General features: G+C 46.4%; 1 protein-coding gene across 1 annotated transcript; it reads left to right on the forward strand.

Moving 5' to 3' along the window:
• The first annotated feature begins 79 nt into the window (after nt 1-79).
• Nucleotides 80-20,280, forward strand: DESI1 (desumoylating isopeptidase 1). The gene is made up of 6 exons (XM_063076070.1): nt 80-423; nt 12,035-12,056; nt 12,578-12,647; nt 14,907-15,016; nt 15,846-15,968; nt 17,728-20,280. Exons 1-6 carry the CDS (start codon nt 336-338, stop codon nt 17,819-17,821), a joined length of 507 nt encoding a protein of 168 aa, XP_062932140.1. The 5' UTR covers nt 80-335; the 3' UTR covers nt 17,822-20,280.
• Nucleotides 20,281-25,049: the final 4,769 nt, after the last annotated feature.

Below are 25,049 nucleotides of genomic sequence, written 5' to 3' on the forward strand. Positions count from 1 at the left end.
ATCGGAGAAAGCCCCGCCCCTTTCTGCAAAGCCCCACCCCCTCCGCCCGTCAGAACTGTACGAACATGCGCGAAATTGCGTCCCCGCCCCCGCCCCCTCTTCCGTGCGGACCCTCCCTGTCCCCTCTCTGTCACCTCACAGTAGTCGTTGCCGGTAGCGGGTGCGGGTGCGGGGGCGCGAGCAGAGCAGAGCGGCCTCTCCCCCGCCCTACAGGCCGGGCCCGGGCTCGGTCCCCCCGCTCCCTCCTCTCCCCACCCCTGTTGGGCACCGGAAGGTCCAAGCCGCTGCCGGGTGCCCGAGGGCCATCGTGGCCGCCGCCGCCGCCACAGGTCCCGATGGACCAGCCGAATCTCTATCCGGTGAAGCTCTACGTATACGACCTGTCCAAGGGCTTGGCCCGGCAGCTCAGCCACATCGTGCTGGGTGAGGGCACTGGGGTCAGGTGGGAAGGAGGGCGGGGGCCAGGCACGAAGGTGCCGGCCGGCGGAAGTGGGAAGGCTTGGGCCACGAAGAGCCCAGAGCATGGAAGAAAAGTGCGAGAGGAGAAGGGGTCTGGAGTTTGGGCTCCCTGAGCCCTGCTTTCCGATTTTCTTGTTTGGATCCAGGGAGAAGGGATGGAGGAGTCACGCCCTCCCCTTGCCAGGGGCTCGGGTAGAGACCTCCAGAGCCCCTTCAGCTGGGGGGTGGGGTGAGCCAGCGCTGGATCCTGGCGGGCTCCCTTCCTCGCTTGGGGAGCCTCCACATGCCTTCCTTGGCGCGGTGAGCAGAGGTGAGGATTTCTGCCGCGCGGTGCCCCTCGTGATGAAGGGGACACTGCGGAGGAGATTGGCTGGTTATCCTCAGACAGCCTTCTGTCCGTGCCAAAAGGAAACTCCCTCTGCAGGCCCTGGGGTAGAAGGGGAGAGAGAGCCAGAGCTGCACGGGGGGCCCAGCCCACGCCCCCAGGTAGAGGTCAAGTCAGGTCAACAGGAGCCCGAACTCCAGAACTTACCAAGTTCGGCCTGACAATGCTGTCTTCTCTCACCAGTTTCTAAGGTTATTGCTTTTGACCAGTTGGTAAGAAAGCGATTCCGAGGGAGAACTGGATGCTGTTGTGCCAGGAAGGATTAGGAAGGGAAGTTGTGCTCCCTTAAACTACTTAATTTGCCAGGAGAGAAAATCAGCCTTCAGTGTAAATCAAACCTCATTTCAACCCAAACACCAGAATATATGTGTGACATAGGAATTGTCAAGTTTGTGATTTCAGGTAATAATGGGCAGGAAAGGATTCCAGGAATTAAATTGAACAGCTCTGGCAACATCTATTTGAATAGCTAGTTTTTCCTGGTTTCTATGGAGACAGTGGAGAATGATTTAGTTCGTCCCGGTGAGAAAGGAGGGAGAGGTCAAGTAAGCACGGCTCATTTTGAGAGCATCTTTTCAATGTTCTTGAGTTTCTAAGGTATCTTAGTGAGTTGAACTTAATCTCTCAACCCTGGGCCAGTGAGTGGTTTCTATATTTGGCTTCACATCAGAATAATCTAGGGTGCTTGTTAAAAATACAGATAACTTTATTTTCAACATATATTGCTAAGTGGGAGTAGAAAAAAACAAGGTTAGAACAGTCTTTTAAATATGCAGGTGTGCAATTAAATCAAAGGATATATATGCACTTGCTTAGGCAGATAATTATCTGGAGTAATACACAAGAAATTGTTGACGGTGGTAGCTTATGGAAAGGGGAACTTGATGCCAGGGGGATAGGAGTGGAAGGGAAACTTTGCTGTAAGCTTTTTCTTACCTTTTTTTTTTTGCGGCTGGCCAGTACAGGGACCCAAATACTTGACCTTGGTGTTATCAGCACCACACTCTCCTAAGTGACCTAAAGGCCAGCCCTTTCCTACCTTTTGGATTGTGTACTATTTAAACGTAATATCTGTTCAAAATAAGAAACATTTTAAGTAACTGAATGTGGATCCGAGAGCCTTACTTCACAAATACTAAATCAAAATCTCCTGGATTTTGATCGAAAAATCTGTATTTTTAATAAGTTTCTCAGATAATTCTTATATAACCATCCCATTATTGGACAAAAGTTTGGGCCTAAATAACCAGTTGTTAAAATGAGTAAGGCAAATCTGAAAGCAAAACTTACAAAGTCACTGTTTGGGGAGAGTGTTACTCATTAATAGATTACATCAGTCAAGTTCTAAATAAACTTCTTGGAATGAAGCCATTTGGTTAATTTGATCATAGTAAGGCGCCACTTGGATATTTCCTAGACCCAGAAGTAAAAGCCTCCCCCTTTACAATGGATATTTTTTGTTTTGTTACTTAATAATTATTGGTTTTAGCTGAAAGGGGCCTTAGGGCTCATTGCTTCACTCATTCAAAGATATTTGAGTGCCTACTGTGCTAGTCAATGTGTTAAGCTAACTGAGGATGACATAATGAACAAAGTTGTTTTTTGACTTCATAGAACTAATAGAGGTGACATTAAAAATAGATAAATATGTAAACAAAGAAAATAATTACAAATTGTGATAAATGCCATGCTGTGCAGGAAACAAACTGGGTGCTGAGATAGAAAATAACAAGAGAGACCTACTTTAAACAAGGGTATCACGGGTGGCAACTTTTTAAGCTGGGAATTTAGGGTGAGGAAGAAGCAGCCACAGGAGGGTGGTGAGGAAGTTACAGTGAGTGTTCCAGGTTGAAGGGGGATCAACTTGCCAAGGCCCTGAGGCAGGCAAGAACCTGGCCTGGTACTGAAACTATGAAGACCTTTGTAGAGTACAGTGGAGTGAAGGGGAAAAAGTGCCATAACTGAAGGTGAAGTAATAGACCTGTCCCCTCCCCATCCCCCACTCTTCTAAATAGATGTGAAATCCTAGAAGGATGGGAACATCACCAGTTTGTCCCATTGGATCACAGTGGCGTTTCTGAGGACATCACCTTGCCTGCAAATCTAATTATCTCTTTTCTATCTCTTTTTCCCGGATTGCTTTTATGCGTTTTGCAAAAGTAATGAAGAAAGGGTTAGGAAAGCTAACAGTCATTACTTTCTAGAGGTGAAAACTTATGGAAAATGGGCACTACCTTACTGGTTCATCCTGTTCAGACTCCACTAACCTTAAAGTTGGGTATGTCCCACTTCTATTAGTAGCCATACATTCATTTCCCATTGCTGAATATATATGAGCCTTAAAAAATCAATTTGTTTCCTGATTTTTATAGTAAATTCTTACCATGTGCCAGACCATTTTTTCCGGGTTCTTTGTGTGTGTTATAATCAGCACCACAGCTTTGTGAGAAGGTCCTGTTATTACCTCCATTTTCCAGTTGAGGAACCTGAGACATAGGGAGTTAAGAAATTTGCCCCAGGTCCCACAGCTGGTAGTTGGTAGAGGGGGGTTGTGACCACAGGGAGTCTGATTTCCAGAGCTCATGTTCTCAGTCATTTGGCTATACCACCTCTACTGTGTAATGTGTTCCCTTATAATTGATGTGAAGTGGGTACCTTCTTCAAGTTCATAAAGGCATTGTTAGCCAAATGCTTCAAGTTTGGATGAGAAAAAAAGACGGGGTTCAATGTGTATGTGCCATTCATAATCTTCTAAACTTATGATTGTACCTCTTACCTTTCTTTTTTCTTTTTCTTTTTTTTTGGGGGGGGGGGCTGGCTGGCCAGTATGGGGATCCAATCCCTTGACTTTGGTGTTATAAGACCAGACTCTAACCAACTGAGTTAACTGGGCAGCCCAGTTAGCTTTCATTTTCTCAAACTAAATTCGTGTAACCTCATCAGCAGTACCCTCTCATGCTTCAGTTATGTTATTCTCCATTGCAAGACCTTTGCTAGCTCTATTACAGTTCAAGATTGGACTAGATAAGGCCCAAGGTAATACCCCTCTTCCCAAAAACAATGTAGACAACACAGTTTTACCCTGTCCTGTTTTCAGTCTCCTAGAATTGCCTTCCATGAAGGTTTTCTTATTCCACAGTTATTCACTCACCATGAAAATTATCGCAGAATTATCTGTAGCTTTCTAATTGAGCAGATATCCTGCTTGTACCTTTTTTTTCATAGTCACCATTTGCCTAAGATAATTAGCTATTATAATTGTCCTTCACTTCCTCTGCTTAATAATTTTGGCTGTTCTTAAATTTCTTGACCTCCTTTTGTGCCAAAGTACATACAGATAAATGTAGAGGTGTGTGGGTTTTTTTTAATTGTGTTAAAAGGTACTTCATATTTTCTAATCTGAAGTTTTGTATGCGTACATCACATTTATTTTTCTTTACAAGCCCCTCTCAAAATTGTTCTCAGGTTTAAAGACTTGGAGACATAAAATATATATGTTTCTTGGTAGAATACAATCTAACGAATATTTGAGATTTTATTCTCTGCTTAGTTCCTTGCTTAATTCTGTAGTACAAATAGTAATGAAATAAAAGACATGAACTCTGTCCTCAAGTTTATTTCCCTAAAAATAATGTATGTACACATACAACATTAGGTAACAGTACAAAAGAGATTATGATTAGATGCCAAAATGAGTGAGTGGGGCAGCAGCTTTTAGGCCTTGAAATGAGAGGCATGGTGGGCTGTATGTGTCAGGAAGGCTTCAACTAGAGCCTTGAACCCCTAGAAGGCAGGGACTCTGTCTCATTCCTCTGTGTGTCCCAGTGGCCGGTCGGAGCATGTGCTCAGTAGGTGTTGATTATAGGAATGACTGAGACTTAAACTCAAGCTTGAAGATTAAGTAGAATTTATTCAAATTTGAGGGAGTTTTTTTTGTTTGTTTTAATGCCATCTCTTGTGTTTTGTTTTAGATTTCTATGGTTCATTGTGTGAAGTGGTTTGTCTTCATCCACTGAATTAATTTAGTAGTCATGCAATTTTGTTATGGCAAGACAAAAATGAATGTGGCTTACAAGGCCTGCCTGATACTGCTCCTGCTTACTCTCTCCAGCCTCACCGTTTCCCACCTCCTGCTTAACACCCTGGATGGGTTCTACAAGGGAATTAAGCCCTAGGGAAAATGATTTCTGTGACTACTTCCTCAATTCTCCCAATAGGTACCTTAGAGCATTGGGGCTTAACTCTTGCAGAGCCACAGTGCAGAAGGACTGATGTACACCCCAACAGTATAGGACACCTACAGTTGTCCTTTTTACCACTAGGCTTCTCACAGGCCATGCCCCCTGCCAGGGATACTTTTTCTCTCCATCTCTTGGCCTGACTTCTATTCATTCTTGAGGTCTCAACTAAATTGTTACTTCCTCCAGGAAACTTTCCTAGACCCCAACCCCCCAAGTCTTGGTCATGTGTCCCTATTATGTGCTGATAACATCCTGTACTCTCCTTTAACAGCATTCATCATTCTGTTTTAAATTGCTTGTTTTCTCATCTGTGTCCACAAACCCTGAACCCCACTCCCAACTGGACTGGAAAGTCCATGGGGGCAAGAACTCTTGACTCTATTCCCACAGTCTAGCTCAGTGCTTGGCATGCAGTAAACACTAACCGGGTGAATTGTGGGATGTTGCAGACTTACCTCAAAACATTGCTACAAGGCCTGACTACAAGCAGTAATTAAGAGGGGACCCTCTCAGTACTGAGGAAAAGAACTCATGAGTCAGTTGTTTTCATGATAGGAAAGAATCCTGTACTAACTCAGGGAATCACAGCAGTAGAATATTAAGTAGTTTTAATCCTACCTTTTTTGAGGATTAAAATACCCTCTCAGTTTTTAACAACGTATTGCATTTTGATTTCATGATAACTTTTTTCTGCCCAAAGGAGGGGCAAGCCCTCCTGCCAGTAGGCATTTTTTATAGTATTGGCTACAGAAACCCACTTATGTTGTACAAATGTTTCCTTTTACTTTTTCCCACCTAGATTCAATTTTTATCCAGTAGCCTCCAGAGAATAATAAGATGATTTTTAAAAATTAAAACTAAGCCTCTCATATCAGTGGTAAACTGCCAATTAAAAACACAACACTCAGGGCCAGCCCGTGGCTCACTTGGGAGAGTGTGGTGCTGATAACACCAAGGCTGCAGGTTCAGATCCCTGTATAGAGATGGCCGGTTGGCTCACTTGGGAGAGTGTGGTGCTAATAACACCAAATCAAGGGTTAAGATTCCCTTACCGGTCGATCATCTTTAAAAAACAAAAATCTCCACTTTACCATGGTTTGGTGGGGCAGGGGTGAATGAGTGAGCTAAGCTGGGGCTGCATTTAATTTATACCAGTGAGCTAATGCATTTCATTTACCTGTCATCTGAGACAAAATGCTGCCTGCACAGAGGCCCCTGCCCCTGGAGTCCCATCACCATCATCCACTTTATGCTTATTCATAGACATTTATTTAGCACCAGAAGTATACCAGATTCTGATCTGGAGCATGTCCTGTAACCAGCATGTATGTCTATAGGTATAAGCTCCATCCATCTTAATTGATGAGGAGGGGGATGGGATGTTTTCCCCTTGGCTTTTATGTACTCACTTCACTCTTACCATCAGTGGAAGGCTGACTCATGCAGAACAGGGCTGATATCCATGTCTTCCATTTGTTTTCCATGAATAGGCCTCATAGGCCTCAGTGAATGCATTGGATCTGCCAACAAGCTTGGAGACATGCAGTCATCTGACCTACCCACTCTCCACCTTGCTGAGGAAATTTGGGTAGAAAAATAATCCATTTCTATAGTGTGCTAATATCCATTGAGACTAATTCATTTCCCAAAATGGCCTTGTGCCCTAACTCAATCCCAAACTACCACCCCCTACACACCTACTCCCATCTTAATCTGGCCAAAAAAAAAAATTTTTTTTTTAAAGATGACCAGTCATGGGATCTTAACCCTTGACTTGGTGTTGTCAGCACCATACTCTCCCAAGTGAGCCAACTGGCCATCCCTATATAAGGATCCGAACCCGTGGCCTTGGTATTATCAGCATCGCACTCTCCCAAGTGAGCCACAGGCCAGCCCTTGGCCAAAAAAATTTTAAAGTCATTCCAGCCCCACTTTCCAATGCCCGTCATCCTATCAAGGCCATGGCCATTGCTCTTTTTCTCCCAAGAGTTAGGCTGCAGAGCAGCAACTGTATATTTCTACCTAAGATTCTCTGACAAGTTCATCTTAATATCTTGCTTTGTCTTGTTTTTATACTGGACAAGCCATGCATCTTTATTTACCTGTTTGTTGGTGTTAATAAATATTTGCCCTACCCTCCACTGAAAGATGTTGTATGACTAAGGATAATTATGAAGGACTTTCAATTAAGAAAGGATTTAAATCCAATCAATCCGTTTTAAATGTTATTGTTGGCTCCAAGTGTTTGGTAGATGAATAATTAAATGAAAGAATGAATAAATAAGAGAATCTTTTTTGTGTAGTCCCCATAACCATTCTATGGATGGATGAGATTTTTTTTTTTTTTTTTTTTTTTTTTTGGTGGCCAGCCAGTACATGGATCCGAACCCTTGTCTACAGATGAATGAGATCTTAAATGTACCCTGTTGCAGTCAAATAGGGAGGAGGTGTGATGTCTAGCTTACAGTAACATTTAGTGATCAGTAAAGAGAATATAAAGGAGAATTAAGTAGAGCTTGTATCCTGCAACTTTTTTTTTTTTTTGTCTTTTTTGTGACCGGCACTCAGCCAGTGAGTGCACTGGCCATTACTATATAGGATCCGAACCCGCGGTGGAAGCGTCACTGCGCTCCCAGTGCCGCACTCTCCCGAGTGCGCCACGGGCTCGGGCTCGGCCCAGTATCCTGCAACTTTTGAGTTGTTTTTCAGGTATAAAATAACTGACAGGATGATCTCTTAAGGCCTGTCTCCAGAAATCCAGATTTTAGTAGTACTGAGTTTGAGTAGATGCATCTGTCCCTGCCAGCTGTCCTCCTGGATCTTTGAGTGTGGGCATCTGAGAGGACAGTAGCAGACCAGGAATGCAATATGCCAGAGTTGCAAAGTCATTTGAATAATATGCTAGGGCAGCCAAGATTGGGGTTAAGAACTTTAGCCTCAGTAGCACTGTGTTATCCAACAGAGCTAACTAAACAGAATAGCTCATCTCAACAGATTTTCATGTAGCATCTCTGGTCCAGGTACTTTGCTAGGTACTGGAATTATAAAGATGCATAAGAAACCATCCTTGTCTTTGAGGCAATTAAAGTCTAAATGGAGAGAAAGACACCTAAATAATTTCAAAGCCAAGGCATAGTTAGAGTAGCTATAAAACTTTCTTTTTTTTTTTTTTTAAATGACCAGTAAGGGGATCTTTTTTTTTTTTTTAAAAAGATGACCGGTAAGGGGATCTTAACCCTTGACTTGGTGTTGTCAGCACCACGCTCAGCCAGTGAGCGAACCGGCCATCCGTATATGGGATCCGAACCCGGGGCCTTGGTGTTATCAGCACTGCACTCTCCCGAGTGAGCCACGGGCCGGCCCAGTAAGGGGATCTTAACCCTTGACTTGGTGATGTTAGCACCACACTCCCAAGTGAGCCAACCGGCCATCCCTACATGGGATCCGAACCCATGGCCTTGGCGTCATCAGCACCACTGTCTCCCAAGTGAGCCACGGGCCGGCCCCAATTCCTTTAATTTTTTGTGTGCTTTTATTTCATTTAAATTTTAATTTAAATAGCCACATGTAGTCAGCAGCTACTACTGGACAGCTTAGGCTTGGAGTTTTCGACCTCTGTAAGATTATGTATGATCTGGGCCTCCATTACCTCTGCTCATCTCCTAATTCTCCTCGCTCACCCATTCTAGCCATACCGGCCTCCCTGCAGTCCTTCAGATATAAGTGGCGTGTCCTGCTTCTGCATGGTTCTCTCTCTTACCTCCTTCAAGTGTTTGCTCAGATGTCACCTTCTCAAAGAGGCCCACCCTAATCATCCCTGAAACTCCTAATCTCCCTGACCCTGCTCTTGATTTTTCTGTATCACTTGCTGTTGCTAACATGTTATGATTTTTATTACTATTATTATTATTAACTGTTCCTTCCCCCCACCCGGTAAGTGACATGAAGATTTTTTTGTCTCTTTGTTTACCCATATATTCCTAGTATCAACAATAGTGTCTGGAAGATAGTAGTGATTACTGTATCCTCCTGATTAAACTAGTAGGATTCAGACCTGGCCTGTCTACACCAGAACCTGTGTTCTTATTCACCGCTACAACTTCCTCCTTGTGAGAGTATTGTTCCTCTCAAAGTGAATGAGAGAAGCTTCATCTGAAAGAAGAGATAAGAGAAAGCAAGTATCCTTAGTCTGTCTGGTTTCACTGAATCATTATGTGTCTTTAAAAACATAAACAGCTGCCTTTTAGACAACTAGCTGCCTTATAAGTGGCAGTCTAGAAGAGCACATCAGCTCTATCTAAAATGCAGTGTCTCCCTATTTTACATATAGTAAACAGGAGAAGGAGACAGTGTGGTCTTCTAGAGTGAGCTGGAAGAGATCAGAAGCCAACTCAGTTTATGTTATAGTCCAGTAAAGCCCAGCATTTGAAGGTGCTTGTCCTGGCTAGCCGATTAGCTCAGTTGGTTAGAGTGCAGCCCCATAACCCCAAGATCACGGGTTCAGGTCCCTGTACCGGCCAGTAACAAAAAAAGAAAGAAAGAAAGAAATGAAGATGCTTGTTGTTAATAGATTAGATTACCACTCCCCTTTGACGTCCAGTCTGGTTCAGATCAACCCTTTGGAATTTTAGTTCAGTTTGGATAAGGGCATAGCCTGCCCCACATTCACTAAGGGACTACCCCAGGAACCCCAGGCCAGAATCCCTCTATCCATTTGTGGTCTTGCTGGCCAGAGCAGCAGATCTCTTAGTGAAAAGCAGACTGGTCTCTGGAATTGGCAGGGAGGCAGAACTCTGCTACACCTCATTTTCCTTTGTTATTCCATTCAGCTTGGCAACACTAACAGCAAAGAATGAAAGTTTATATATAAAATAAATACAGCATTTCATGTTAATTTGCTGGATGCTGAAATCTGTTCTTAGATACCCACCAATCCTGAAGTAGAATTTATTTTATCTTTTGGATGTCTTTACGCTTTTCCCTAAGGAGGTCATTATACCTGATAATAGCTTCCATTTATCAAACTTCTATGTACCACATACTGCAACACTTTATGTACGTTATCATTACTGGTCACACAACTCTGCATTGGAGAAACTGAGGCATAGAGGGATTGGGTAAACTCACCCAAGATCTCTGAACCTACATCAATCATACTCTTAGCCACCTCTACGGACACCTCTGCTGAGCCTTAGGTTGTCTTGAATGGGAGATGATTCCTTCTGTCTCTTCCAGAGAAGAAAATTAGGTTAATGTTATATCATTTAAAAGTCTTCTTAAGGGCCGGCCCGTGGCTCACTCGGGAGAGTGCGGTGCTGATAACACCAAGGCCCCGGGTTCGGATAAAAGAAAAAAAAATAAATAAAAATAAAAATAAAAATAAAAAATAAAAGTCTTCTTAAGGGGCCAGCCGTGGCTCACTTGGGAGAGTGTGGTGCTGATAACACCAAGGGCATGGTTTCGGATCCTTATATAGGGATGGCCGGTTAGCTCACATGGGAGAGCATGGTGCTGACAACACCAAGTCAAGGGTTAAGATCCCCTTACTGGTCATCTTTTTAAATAAATAAATAAATAAAAATAAAAGTCTTCTTAAAGGGCAAGATATTTATTTGGAATCCTATAATCTACTTAGGAAAGGAAACAGTGTAAGGCATGCGAAAGGAGAAGCTCATTCATACTTCCTCCTTCCACACAGTGCTGAGAGTTTCATCCTTTAAGAAGTCACAGGGCAAGGGCTGGCTGGTTAGCTCAGTTGGTCACAGCGTGATGTTATATTACCAAGGTCAAGAGTTTGGATTCCTGCACCAGCCAGCCACCAAAAAAAATAGAAAGTCACAGGGCAAACTGTAGCAGGTAGCAAAAGTAAACCAGAAATGTGGAATTATAACCAAAGGTAAGCAAGTCATGTTTAATAGTGTTCCTACATCTTTTGCTCCTAAGCACTGGTGTACAATATCTCCCCTGCACTATTGCAATGACCTCCTCCCTCTGGTCTGCTCTCTTTACTGTCTTCCCTCCAGTTCATCTTCTATACCGTGCCCATAGTTATCTTTTACAAAAGTGGATCTGATCCAGGCACTCTGTGGCCTAACAGCCTCCTTTGGGCCAGACCCACCCACTTTGCCAGCAGCCCTGCTGGCCACTCTTCCTCTTATAGCCAGCACTGCACCCTTAGCTCTGCCCTGCAGGGCCTTCAGCTTTTACAACCGTGCATGTGCTCATACTGTTCTCTGCAGAAACATCCATCCCTGCCCCCACTCATTCGTTGGCTGAATTGGAGTTCATGAAGGTAGTTCTTTATCTCTATTATATATAGCACCTTATTTTTATCACTGTTGTAGAGCTTATCAACATTGTGTTTTAGTTAATTACTTACGTGTGTGTGTGTGTCTTTCCATTTGACTTTGAACTCCTTAAAGGCAGGACAGTGATCTGTTCATGTTTGCATTTCCACACCTAACACTGTTTCTGGTACACAGAGGTGTAGAGTAAATGTGCATTGACTATTTAAATGAAAGACATTTGCAAAGTTTTGTTCTATCATTTTCTGAAGGATTTCACCTCAGTGAAGAAGTGGGTAATGGCTTTTATTGTTTTACTGTAGTCTTACTGTAGATGATACAGAAAAATTAAAAAGGCAAAGTTGAATTGACCCCAAAGGTCAATAAAGGAAAAAGAGCAGGCATAAAGTTGAGGTACATTTATACCAGTGTTTTTTGTCTTTCATTCTGATAAAGGACTCTGATTACTTTTTTTTTTCTTTTTGGATCCTGATTACTTTTCAACTTAACACAACACATGCTTTTCACGACCTGAGGACCTTATTGGAGGAAAGTTGCATCCCTAGAAAGTCCCCCAGGAGGGTTATAAGAGGTTACTCTGGGTTTGAGTGATGTTCTGAATTTAGTCTAGTCCCAAGTGGCTAAATCTCTTCTTTTCTCCACAGGGAAACAACTGGAAGGCATCTGGTAAGTTGTTGGGGGTGAGGGGGGAGACTCCTTACACTGATTAGTTTATGAAACAGAGCAGCACCCTACACATTTCAGGTTCTAGTCTGTGGCTTCCAGCTTGAAACCTAGCTCTCTGTGTTGTAAATCTTCAAGTCCTGAGGCACTGGTTCTCCATTAGGGGTTATTTTGCTCCCCCCCCCCCCGCCGGACATTCGGCAGTGTCTAGAGACATTTTAGATTGTCACAACTGACAGAAGATGCTACTGGCATCTAGTGGGTAGAGGACAGGGATGCTGCTCAACATCCTAGAATGCACAGGACAGCCCCCATCACAAAGAATTATCCGGCCCCAAATGTCAGTAGTGCCAAGGCTGAGAAACCCTGATCTATGGCACTGTTCCTACTTATACCTTTGTTTTATAAGGCTGGTCACCACAGTCATATCCTTAGGCAGAAATTATTCTCATTGCAGTGTAGTGTTTGCTTTTTCTGAGACAAGCTTTAAGTTTTTTGGCTCATGGTGTCTCTCTGTGTGGCAGGCATACCTCCATAGTTGTGCACAAGGATGAGTTCTTCTTCTGCAGTGGTGGTATCTCCAGCTGTCCCCCGGTGAGTGTCTTCTCCCACACCCTGTCCTGCAGCCTCTAGTTCCTGGGGGTCCCTGCAGACCAGGAACTTTGCTTCTACTGTGTACCTCTGGCTTCTAGCCTAGTGTATGGAGGCCTGTGGCATAGTTCCTCATAACTACCTTAAGACTCGGCTCAAGAAAACCTTTCCCAGACACCACAGCCAGTTGCCCTCCTCTCTGCTCCCAGGGCACCCGTGGGTCCCTCTGTCTCCCACTGAGCATGTTACAGTGAAACAAGCTGTTTCTCAGTCTCCACAGGGAACTGTGTGTAAGCTCCTTGCAGGCCGAGACTATGTCTTACTTTTACACCCCCATCACCATGCAGTGCCTGGCTCCTAGTAGGAACTCAGCTGACGTTCATCTTGATGATGAGAGGTAAAGTGAGTCGCCCAAAGTTACACAGCCAATAAGAGGCATTAGTACTGGAATTCAGATCTCTCTGACTCTAAAGCCCAAGTCCTTTTACAAAACATTTCTGTCAGAACTATCTAAGGGCTGTCATGGGAGGAGCACAAGCACAGATCGAGCAGCTGTTTGATGCACATAAACAGGAAGTCATGCTCGAGTTCTTCCTCTCTCATCGGCCCCCACCATACTTCGTCTAACAAGCCTTCATAAAGCCCATTCAGTTCCACCTTGCAACCATATCTTAAATCAGTCTAGCTCTCTTCATCTCAGCCCATTTCTCCAGAGTTTTCACCTTAGTCCAGGCCACCCTCCTGTCTATCCTGGAGCACAGCAATAGCCTCCTGGTCTCCTTGCATCTACTCTTCCTTTTCAGTCAGTTCTGCACACAGGAGGCAAAGTGATCTTTTCAAAATGAAAATCTGATCATTGTATTCCCCCTGCTTAAGTCAGAATTCTCCCTGTGGTTCTTGGAGTAAAACCAGAAAGCTCAGCATGGCCTCCTAGGCCCTATCTGATCAGGTCTCTGGCCAGCCTCTTCTCAGGTGGTGCCCTCCCCCACCACTACTCTCTTCTCATTACTCGAACACACTTTGGACATTTATACTCTGTACTCTGACATCAGTATACCTCCCTGATCCTTCACATGATTTTGCCTCTCCAGCCTTCAGATTTGAGCTCAATGTCACTTCCTCAGGCAAGTCTTCCCTGACTCCTCAGACTGGGAAGATCCCCGTCATATACACTGTTGACATTCCGTACTGTTCCAGCACGACCTTTATTGCAGCTCGTAATTATACAATGGTTTGCGGGATTTTTTTTCTCTGCCTATAAGCTCCTTGAGGGTAAGAATCTCATCTGTTTTGTCCACATTGTACCCACCGTGCATAGCATAAGGCACAGTATATAGTAAGTTCTCTATGCATATTTGTTATATGAGTGTTATATGAGTGAATAATAGGGCTCAAATAGTGACCTTTTGTCTCTTACAACTTTGAGATAATTATTCTCCAAGTACCATAATTATCTATCCTGCACCGCAGGCTTTCCCTAATGCCTAGAACAATGTCATCCACATAATAGGTGCTCAATAGCTATGAGTTAACGATCTTTTCAGAGAGGTCTGCTCTGGAGTGTTCTCCTGGGTAATCCTTTTGTTTCCCCACTGGTTTCCACACTGGACCTCAGTCTCTATGTTAGTCTCCTGTGGCAGTCTGCTAACCCCATGGCTGAGGGTTTTCTGTAGGCCTTTTAGGGGCCATTAACACCCTAGCCCTGTCACTATCAAAAAGAACTGAATTGGGGAAATATTTGCCAACCTGCCAGATTTCTCATGGTCTTTCACATTTTCCCATTGTCACAAGAGATAACCAAGTGTGTCACAAGAAAAACTGGCTGCATACTTTATGAATACAGGCATGGATAGATGGCCTATCAAGTGTGAACCATTTCTAGTCATCTGTTCTGTTTTCATGATCAGGCATGTCGGGGAAAAGAGGAGACCTCAGATTCTGGGTTTGTTTCTTTTATCAACTGAATGAGTGAACAGTGTAAGGAATCAGACCTGCAAGAGAATCCCAGGACTCCACCAAAAACAAGAAGACTGACTTCTTAGCCATCCTGCCAGTATGTGCCAATGGAAAGTCACCAGGAAGCTCTAAGCTCATTGTAACCTTGATACAAACAGGAAATAACACTCTTCATCTGACCAGGGTGCTCTGACAGTTAAAAATGATGTTGTTGGAAAAGAGTGTTGTGGTCTTCTGTGAGAAGCCACATTAAAAAATTAAATACAGATGATGATTTAATGACTTTCTTTGGGTTGGCTCTTGTAGGGAGGGACATTGCTTGGGCCCCCAGACTCTGTGGTTGATGTGGGGAGCACAGAAGTCACAGAAGAGATCTTTCGGGAGTACCTGTCCTCCCTGAGGGAGTCCCTGTTCCGGTGAGTGGAGACAGGGGTGGTGGTTAGTTGTGTCTGTCTCCCCCACTAGGTAATTGACCCACAGAGGGCAACACTATATCATATCCCCCAGAGCACTCAGCACAAGGCCTGGCCCAGGTTTTGCTGAATGAATATGAAGAGAACCCAATTATCATGCTAAAAAAAAGTGCTCAGAGTTGTTCCAAGGCAGGTATTCCATCCCAGAATACTTCCTGCTGAAACTTTTAGAGGAAAGAGGGACTATTTATTCCTTCTGATTGAAATCAGCAAATGCTGTTCTCAACCTGTACTGGCCGAGTGCTTTGTCCTTAACAGCAAAAACAGGGTTTGTAGAGGGGTTGGGATGGAATACAAATGAGCAGACTTTCTCTTAAAGAAGTTTTAGGCAATTTCAATAAGGCTTAAACTCTATCTTTTTTTTTTTTTTTTTTTGTCTTTTTCGTGACCGGCACTCAGCCAGTGAGTGCACCGGCCATTCCTATATAGGATCCGAACCCGCAGCGGGAGCGTAGCTGCACTCCCAGCGCTGCACTCTCCCGAGTGCGCCACGGGCTCGGCCCTAAACTCTGTCTTAGAGCTCTGACTTTGTGAGCGTAAGGATTCTCCTGAAACTGTGGGAGCCATATATTTTCATTTTATCCTTCCCTTAAAAATCAGTTCTTAATGGTCCACAGTGACAAATCAAGCAGTCCTTTTGGCATGTGAGAGGGGGAAATCACAGTCCTCAATTCAGCTGTGCTCACCATTCTACCATCTGGTTTGAGTATTCCACATAGATGCTCGCTGGCTTTCTCATATCTGTCCTCCAAACATTTCTCGCAATGTGCAGAGGTGAGGCCTACAACCTGTTTGAACACAACTGTAACACCTTCAGCAACGAAGTGGCACAGTTCCTGACCGGGAGGAAGATTCCTTCTTACATCACTGACCTGCCCTCTGAAGTTCTCTCCACGTAAGTGTGTTCTCTATCTCTGCCCCTGCTATGGCCAACCTTGAAAATCCCCATTCATAGTCAGTGCCCTTCCTCTGGACCATACCTGCCCTCTCAATTGCACCAGAAACCTCCCAGGTGGGCCTGCCCTGATGGCAAGTTCTAACACAGAGGCCACCATTCTCTCCACCCACTGATGCGCACCTGTAGTATTTCTTGGAGTTAGGCCAACTCTACCCTGGCCACAGTGCAACCACAGAACTTGGAAACCCACTTGACACTGGCTTCGGTGTTTGTACAAAATCCTGTCGTCTGTCTTTTCCATTGTGCACAAGGCATGCCCCTCCCCGTTAAAATACAGTGTTAGACAAGCAGAGAGGAGGTCAGAGAAACAGGAGGGTGGCTCGTTTTATAACTGTTGGTTTGTCTTTCTTCCACTGCACCATGAGCTCTTTGACTCCTTCAAGGACAATGTTCTACTTGCCCTCATTCCTTTTAGTGCACAGTCAGCCTTCAGTACATGTTTTCTCCAAGAATACTCTGTAGCCCCTTCTGCCCTGATGGGGTCCAAACTTTGGAAGTGCCTGGTGGGCCATCATCCAGGCATTGTTACCTGTAAGGACACACACACTCCCAAAGCCATCTCACCCCCCACACTCCCTTTGCTGTTGATTGCCTTCCGGCAACCTCTGCCCACTCTAGGACCACGTCCATTTGCTGACTCTCACTCAGTTTCTTCTGAACTAGGGCCCTGTCCAACAGGAATCCTTGCAGGTTTAGCAGGCTCAGTAGGGTGAGCTGTTTTTCATACCTGCGTAGTAATCTCACAGGAAAAACTTGCATAGGAAACAAGGCTGCTGAGGAGCCCATCTCCCAGCCCTAGCCCTGCCTTTCTGTCCCTTAGTGGGTGTGTTAAACCCCACAGCCCTACTGAGGGATCTAGGTTATGGGGCCCGGAGCTACCTTGAGTAGCTAGAATGTTCTTGCTGTTATTATTTGATAGGTAGATTTCCTGGACTTATCTGAATTAGGGTTGATAATCCTAGGTTGCATCTGTTTACATTTTGGAGTACTTCATTCCCTTTGAACTTGAGGATGATTTTCAAAAATGGCAGTATCTACTGAAGAAAACACCAGTGACTGAGATGTGTGTGGGCAACCTTGTAGTAATCTTGGAAAGCCTCTAAATGCCAGTATTTGCAGTGCTTTTTTCAGCTAAATTACTGTGAGAGCAAACTGGGAGCCCTTTAGAAAGTGGCATTAACACCCTATGGCAATCTGGCATTTGTCATTTTTCCTGAATATTTCCCGTATTCTTCGAAGACCTCAGTTCCTGGAAGAATCCAATTGTGTGCCATCCTCACTCCTGACTTTATTGTCATTTTCATATCCTTTTTCCTTTTCCTCAGCTTCCTCACTTAAACTTTATTTTTTATCTTCTCTTTCATGAGAATACTAGTGCATAAAGTACAGAAAGCTCTAGTTCCCTATAGGTAGACAGCCTGTTAAACCGCAGCTAACCAGGCTTCCAAGGCAAGGGTAGTAGGGTGGTGGCACCTGCTGAGGGGGAGACTCCCAGCGTGAAAACGCAGAGCAGACTGTTTCAGATACGCCCTCTAAAAAGACTGCTGTGTGGGCAGGGAGAGAAAATTAAATGAGGCAACAGGGTCCTCTGTCCTGGTGTGACAGTTCTGGTGCAACCACCGTCCACCCCTCCTCCCTACCTGTAGGTAGACTGCATCCCAGAGCCCACCCAGCCCACGTCTCTGTTTCCCCACAGGAGCTTTGGACAGGAACTTCGGCGCTTCCTGGACACCATCCTGATCCAGCCTCCTGGAGGGAGCACCATGGGCGGACCCAACGGCCAGAGCTAACAGGACTACATGGGACCGCTCTGCCTCACCAGGGCTTTTCCTTTTTAAACAAAACAAACCCTACCAGATTTCTATTTTATAATTTTACATCAGAGCTAACAACCAGGGGACGGCCTTTTAAATTTTCCAGGGAAGGAGATCGTCAGGCTGTACGTAGGACAATGCTGTTAAGAAACAGAACAAAGTGCCACCCCTTCTAATAGTATTACACTAATTTATTAAGGCTGTCTTGTCTGTGAGTTCACTTTTGACGCTGTTTCCTAAGCGTCTTCCACACTGGAGAAACGGAGGGGGGTTGTTTAAGCAGAAAGCAAAAGGCACAGTTTGGGGGAGCCCCAACCTAAAACCTCTTTCCAGAGAATATCCAGTTCTACCCAGGTTGCCACCACCTGTGGGACCCAGGTGAGTTTTATAATGTCCATGACCGGGGAAGTAGTTACTCTCTAGTGTTAAATGAACCAAAGGATTTGGTGCACATAGGACCAGTTTCAGGGTGACTAATCCAACCTAAGTGAACTCTTTAGCTACAGCCTTTCTCACCTTCCCTCCCCTACCCCAAGCAAGGCCAGGGGGGCCAGGGCTGGAGCAGCCAGAGCCTCAGGATCAAGGGACAGTGACAGCAAGTATCAGGCCAGAGAAAACAGGATAAAGCCATTCCTCCTTCCACTGATTGCCAATCCTCTGCCATCAATTTTGGGAAACCTACCTTGCTGCTGTTTCTCAGCATAGCTGACCTGTCGTAACTGATGGAAGTCTGGGCTGGAGTGGCAGAAACCAGGCCTTTTGTCTTCAAATAATGGGGAAGGTTATTTGCAGTCACTATAACCACCCACCCAGACCAATATGCGTATTTGGCTAAGGACCAAGGGGACATGATTTGCTGCTCTAGGAAAATAACCCTGATGTAGAAAGAATAATGGTGGAGAATCAGGGTGGCAAGAAAATTTTAGAGTTGTTTCTGATAGGGAGTTTTAGATCATCCTAAATGTGTTTTAAAGGCACACATTATTTCCATTGTCATTCTCATTTTAAGGAAGCTTGCTTGGGGCACAAGTGGGCATTTTCCTACTGATCTGCTGCTAGGAGATTACAGTCAGGGAACAGTCTGGAATCTCTGATCTGGAGAGGCTTTCAGATTCCCTTTCTTCACACGAGCCTCCCATTAGTTAGTTTCTGGGGAAGTGAGTGCGGAGAAAAGACTAAGAGCTGCCAGGTGCCCACGTCTCGGCTCTGACAGCTGTGGGCCCCTCCTGCCTTGGTTCCCTGCCACTTCTCAGACTTGAATTATGTTGTTTCTTCCTGGGGGTCCGCCTTGCAGCAAGGGCCTTTCTTCTCCACAAAGCTGCTGCTCACATCTGGCCCCATCCCCTGCTATCTTTGCCATTAGCCACGGCAGTTGGCATCATCAGGATCTCAGCTAGAGGAAAAGATGTCATTCTGCCTTAATGTTTGCCTGTGACCTAACCAGGGGCATGTGCAGCTGGTATGTCCAGTGACATTTTGGGACTTTAAGATTGGAGTCCAAACGAGTGAGCAGTTCAGTTCTTTTCAAGACCCACTGGTTTGTCAATGTGCATGGCAGTAATAAATTAGAGCAGAAAATAGCAGGGACTGTTGTTTAATGTTGATCTACTGGCCCAAGGAGAATGCGTTTTGGAGGCTGGGTTTCTTCTGGGAGGGCAGCAAGTTGGTCGAGGCCATCGCTGTGCTTCCCACCAGTGTTCTTTCCTTTTCCAGCTTGCCTGGCCCAGCCCTTTCTCTCTTCCAGGCTCCTGCTCCAGACCTCTCTGCCCGGACCTCTCATCTCTTTCCCAAGGGTGTTGGGCATCACAACTCTTCTTTCTCCTCTCCCATTTCCAGGCTCAGCTGGTTTTGCTCCTCCCCCTCAGACCCAGGGCTATTCTGAGAAGTTAGTCTAAGTATCTCCCCTGAGAGAGTTTGAGTCACTTGGTTCCTTGAACCGTACCCCCTTCATGCCCAGCAAGCAATTTGTGCCAATGCCTGTGCCCTAGGGTCTGTGGGGAGAGATGAAGGGTTCAGTGAGCAGTCCAGAGCTCTGCAGCAAGACAAGCTCTCCCTCCCCCCATGCCATCGCTGTCTGTGGAAGCTGAGGCCAGGAGCCCCCCAACCCCACCCTCATATTTCTGTCTATCCTGGAACCTCAGGAGCATGTTCATTGTGACCAGCTAACTCCACGTGGGTGTGTAACAGGCAAGCTAGATAGGAAGTGAGTCGTGTACTAGTACCACACAGTGGACTCCTCCACAGAGGTCCACTGGTTTAAAGGGACAGGGAAGGGGAGGAATGAGATCGCTACTCCCTCCCAGAAGTAATGCTTGTACCTTTGAGATTCCTTTATGCCCTTGAAAAGTCAAATTGATAACTGTGTCCATTATGGGGGTGTTTGCTGGTTTTCTTTGGTGTTTTTTCTAATGCAATAAACTCATTTCTGCCTGCTGCATTTGTGTAGTGCTTGAATCAGGTCTGGGTATGCATCCAACATGAAGCAGCCCCGGGCTTCTCAATCTGTCTCCCTCTGAGCTTAACCTTGCTGAGTCTGGATATGCCCCCTGTGGTTGATTGTCAGCCTTGTGGATAAGAGGTGATGTTAGCAGGGAAGAATGTATGACTTTGTCCGTTGGTTTATAAATGTGAGGGAAAGGGCCCAGAGAGAATACTACTTGCCCAAGCTTGTGGTGGAGTAAGACTTGAAGCCTGATCTGGTGGCTTCAGATTCTGAGATCTTCCCTAGAGGGCCTTGGACATCAGGGGGTGTCTGACCTCTTCTAGCTTCAACTTGGCTATAAGTTAGGTCTATGGCCCTAGGGATCCCTCCCCACCTTGCTGCAGTGACCTCACTGAACAAGAGTTGGGGTTGGAGGACAGCTCTCTGAGTGCCCCCAGTACTAGCAGATGTGCCAGCCTGGCTAGAGGTATCTGCAGACTCAGTTGGCCAGTTTCGAGTGAGCACCTTCCATGGGCCTGATCTGTTCTAGTTGCTTTCACACACAACGGACTTGAGATATGGGTATTGATCCCATTTTACAGAGGAGGAAACAGGTGCAGAGAAACTAGGTTATCCAGATAGCAAGTGGCTGGGCCTACCCTTGAATCCAGGCCATGTTTCTGACCATCACATCACTGAAACCTCATGACTGAGGCACTGTGTTTTTCCAGTGTGCTAGTTTAAGTCTAAAACAAGAGGTTCTGGCTCTCTCCAGAGGACACAGAGTGCTCGTGGCTTTGGCATACATATTTGCTTCCTGAGAGCTGACATGTTCAGAGGCAGGAGTCCTTAAGAGTGCCTACTCTGAGATGACACAGCCTGGGCTTAAGTCCCACCTTTGCCCCTTGTGGGCCTGTCCATTTCAGTTTGTCTCTTATCTGTAAAGTGGGAGAAGTAGGCCCACCTCACAGGGTGGTGATGAAGAGTGCCCGGCACAGATTAAATGCTCAATGACTGTCAGGCTAAGAGGGCAGAATCCATTCAACAGCCATTATCTGGGGACTCCTGCAAGCCAGCCCCATGCGGAGGCCCAGGACAATCCTCTCTGCTGAAGACAATTTACAAAACTAAGTGCTGCAGATTGCATCCACCTGCTTCTGTGACTCATGGCAAGTCAGTCTGGGGTGAGGTCATTCAACCCCACAGGTGTTTCTCTGGGAGCCTACTGTGTGAAACAGCGCTGGGCTCTGTCTCCCACCGGTTCCTAGGGAAACGGGTGAACTGGACCAGTAAGGCCCTGCCCAGGCAGGGATGGTACTCTAAGGAGGCTTGGAGGTGAGGGGGACAAGTTAGGTGACCTCAGATGGTCATGGTGCCAAAGAAGAAATAAAATCAGGTGGTGGCATAGTGTGTGAGGGGAAATATGTGCTAAGAGGTGGGGGGAGGCTTCTCTGAGGAGGTGATATTTGATCTGAGACCTCAATGATGAGGAGCACAGGTCTGCAGAGAGAGCACCCCACACAGCAAGGGAAAAGAACCCTGGAGGGCCTGAAAGGAGCGCAGCGGCTGGAGCGCGAGAGCAAAGGGTGTAGCAGAAGACGGAGGGGCTGGTGGGGCCAGACAGTGGAGGGTCTGGAAGCAGGGGAATGATAGGATCTGATGTGCTGCTGTGTCGTAAATAGACTGCCAGGGCATCAGAAAACGAGCGAGGGGGTTGGTGATGCCAGGTAAGAGGTCGCATACACTGTATACCTGCTATGTGCCCACATCTGTGGAGAAGCCTGGAAATGAGTTCGGCTCCTGCCCTTCAGGAGCTTAGAGTGCCCAGGGGACAGAACAGCCCCTGTGGAACATGCCATGACGAGCTGTAGGGACTGTGGAGCCAGTCAGCCACTTACCCTGCCGCACAAGCATTTGCTGGTCCCTTCTAGCTTCGATTTGCGGTGTGCCTACATTTCTCAATTTGGTTTTTTCAAAATGGAAATTTTTTTTGTTATTTGAGTATAAAGGTAATATGTATTTAGAAAATTTAAGCAACCAATAAAAGTACAAAGATGAAAAGAAGGGCTGGCCTGCTAGCTCAGTTGATTAGAGTGCAGTGTTAGTAACACCAAGGTCAAGGGTCCGGATCCCCTTACTGACCAGCCACAAAAAAAAAAAAAAAAGATGAAAAGGAAAAAAATCACCTGAAATTCCATCATCCTAAGAAACCACTGCTAGCATCTTGCAAACATCCTTGCAGATGTTTCTGTGCATTTGAAGACACACATGCTACACGTCCTTTGGTACCTTGCTTTGTTCTCCCAACATGCAGTGAAGATCTGTACAGCCCCAGTGGCAGTGGGCGGTGGGGAGGATAGAGGAAGCTTGATGAGAATGTTCTAGCAAAGTTTCCCAAAGTCTGAGGGAGCTGTTAGAAGTGCGTGGAGACAGGACCTACTTTGGAGTGGAATGACGGTGTAGGTTGCCTGCCAAGGCTGATGTGAGAGTTGGACCATGAGAGGGCAGGCAAGAAGTCCAGCAGGGTCTGGCACCCCATTGAATGTGAGTCCTTGACCACAAAGCCTGGCTGCTTTGGAAGGAGTCAGAGAGTGGTTGTGGGACTGGTCCTGGCCCACAAGGTTGCCCCCACTGTTTCCCTGGCTAGAAAGAGCTGGGCAAGTTCACACCGCAGTGAGAGAGATGGAGAGCAGGTGGCACTGTGGACTTGCACACCTGGCCCAGGCAACTGCCAAATCAGGGCTTGTCTTGGGTACCCCCAGGCCACCTCAGTAAGTCTGCCCTGCTCCCCACACACCTTAGCGCCTGTGTGGCCCTCCAAGAGCCCATGAAGTAACAGCCAAGCTCTTTGTCCTCACATTTATCAAGTCTCTTCTCAAGCTCGTCCCTGGACACACCAGTGCAACCCCCACACCCTTCCTGGTCCAAGTGTTGGTCCTAGTCCCTGTCACTTCTGGTGGTTTCACACCTCCTCCAGGAGGTTTCACAACCCACAACCTCCAGGCAGGAGGTTCACCATTTGCTCCACCTGGATCCCCTTTCCCGATCCTTAACTCCGCACTAGCACCAGCATGTCCTCTACAAGCCTGCCTGATCTCTCCCCACCCCAGAACTGACCTCTCCCTGCTGTGGGTGCCTCTGGGCACATTCTCACCAGCCCAGCACGCTCCACGGCAGGGCCTGGCACAGAGTGATCCCCTGATTCTGAGACCTTGATCAAGACCTTCCTCTTGCTGAGCCTCAGTTTCTTCATCCATAGAATGGAAACTATGGATCAGGTAGACTCTAAGTTCCCTCCCAGTGTGATTCCTCACCCTGCTCAGGCTTGAGAGGTGAGGAGAGTGACCTGCCCAAGTTCTCACAGTCCTCGGGGCTGAGCTCTGACCTACAGACCACTGACCCCAGCTGTCAGGGGGCTGCCACACCTGCACCCACCCCCAGCTGGGGCAGTACTGTGGGCGGCGCCATCTCTGTCCCCACTGACTTTGGCTGAGGGATCCCCAAGGGGGCCTATGCCACCCCAGCAACAGCCTCCACCCCTCCTGTAAACACCATCTTTGAGCATGCGCCCTTTAGCTGGTCTAAATTCAATGGATGTGTTTATTGTAAAAACAATGTGAGCCCTTGCACCTGGTCTTTGCAGAGCCTCTTTAACCACACCTCCCCTGCTCACCTCATCTTCCTGACAACCCAGCTAGGCTGGCAGTGTTGGCCCCATTTAGAGGTGAGGAACAGACTCAGAGAGTGGGAGGGACGTCAAGATCACAGGGGTGAGGGTTGTGTGGGGGAAGAGCAGCTCCAAGAACTGTCAGTTTGACTGTAAGCCCCACTACCAGAGGCTGCCCCCTAGCTGGGACTGACCATCCTCAAAAGGTCACACTCCAGGTAGAGAAAAAGAGGGTCAATTAACTGGCCATGTTGGCATGTGGCCTATCAATAGCCAGGAGCCAGGAAAAAGCATGGGCTTTGGGGGAACAGAACTGAGTAGGAATCCTGACTGTGCTGTGTGGCCCTAGGAAAGTCACTGCACCTCTCTGGTGTCAGTACCAACCTCTGGAAACTGAGTATAAGGGTACTAACCTCAGAGAACTGTTGGAAAAAGTGAAACAGCCAGGATAGGACCTACACTGCCCAAACCAACATGAAAGTCACTAACCTCCAAACTTCAGCCATACGTCTGGCCCAGAAGAGCCCAGGGCCTGCCTTCTTGAGCAGAATCCTGCCAGGATGGGGTCTCAGGCCCTCTGCTTTCAGTCTTGGCTTCCTCTGGTTCCCTCAAAGTCACCTTCTAGCTAGTCCTCCCCTCCTCCTAGCCCTGCTCCTCCCTTTCCCCAGGGCCTCCCCATGGTCCCACCTGAGCACCAGTTGCCAGGGATGTCTTCTTCTTAAAGGTACATAGGGGTGGCCACAAGGGCTACCTTCACCTGGTCCTGCTGGGTCCAGCGTGGCACGCTACATAGCAGGGCCTGACAAAAGTGAACCCCTAACTCTGAGGCCTTAAGGCCTTCCCCACTCTGAGCCTGTTTCTTCATCCATAGAATGGAAACTATGGATCAGGTAGTCTCTAAGTTCCCTCCCAGTGTGACTCCTCTCCCCACCCAGGCTTGAGAGGTGAGGAGACTGAGGCGAGTGACTTGCCTCAGGGCAGGTCACACCCCCCACCCCACTCGGGTTTCAGCAATGTGGGAAAAATAGAATAATTTGGTCAGGCTCCCTGACCAATAATTTGGTCAGGTCCAGTTGGGGGTATGCAACACATTTCTTTGTAAACCAGTTGTGCAT

The sequence above is a fragment of the Cynocephalus volans genome, chromosome 12 (genome assembly GCF_027409185.1).
Source record: "Cynocephalus volans isolate mCynVol1 chromosome 12, mCynVol1.pri, whole genome shotgun sequence".
NCBI classification, from domain to species: Eukaryota; Metazoa; Chordata; class Mammalia; order Dermoptera; family Cynocephalidae; genus Cynocephalus; species Cynocephalus volans.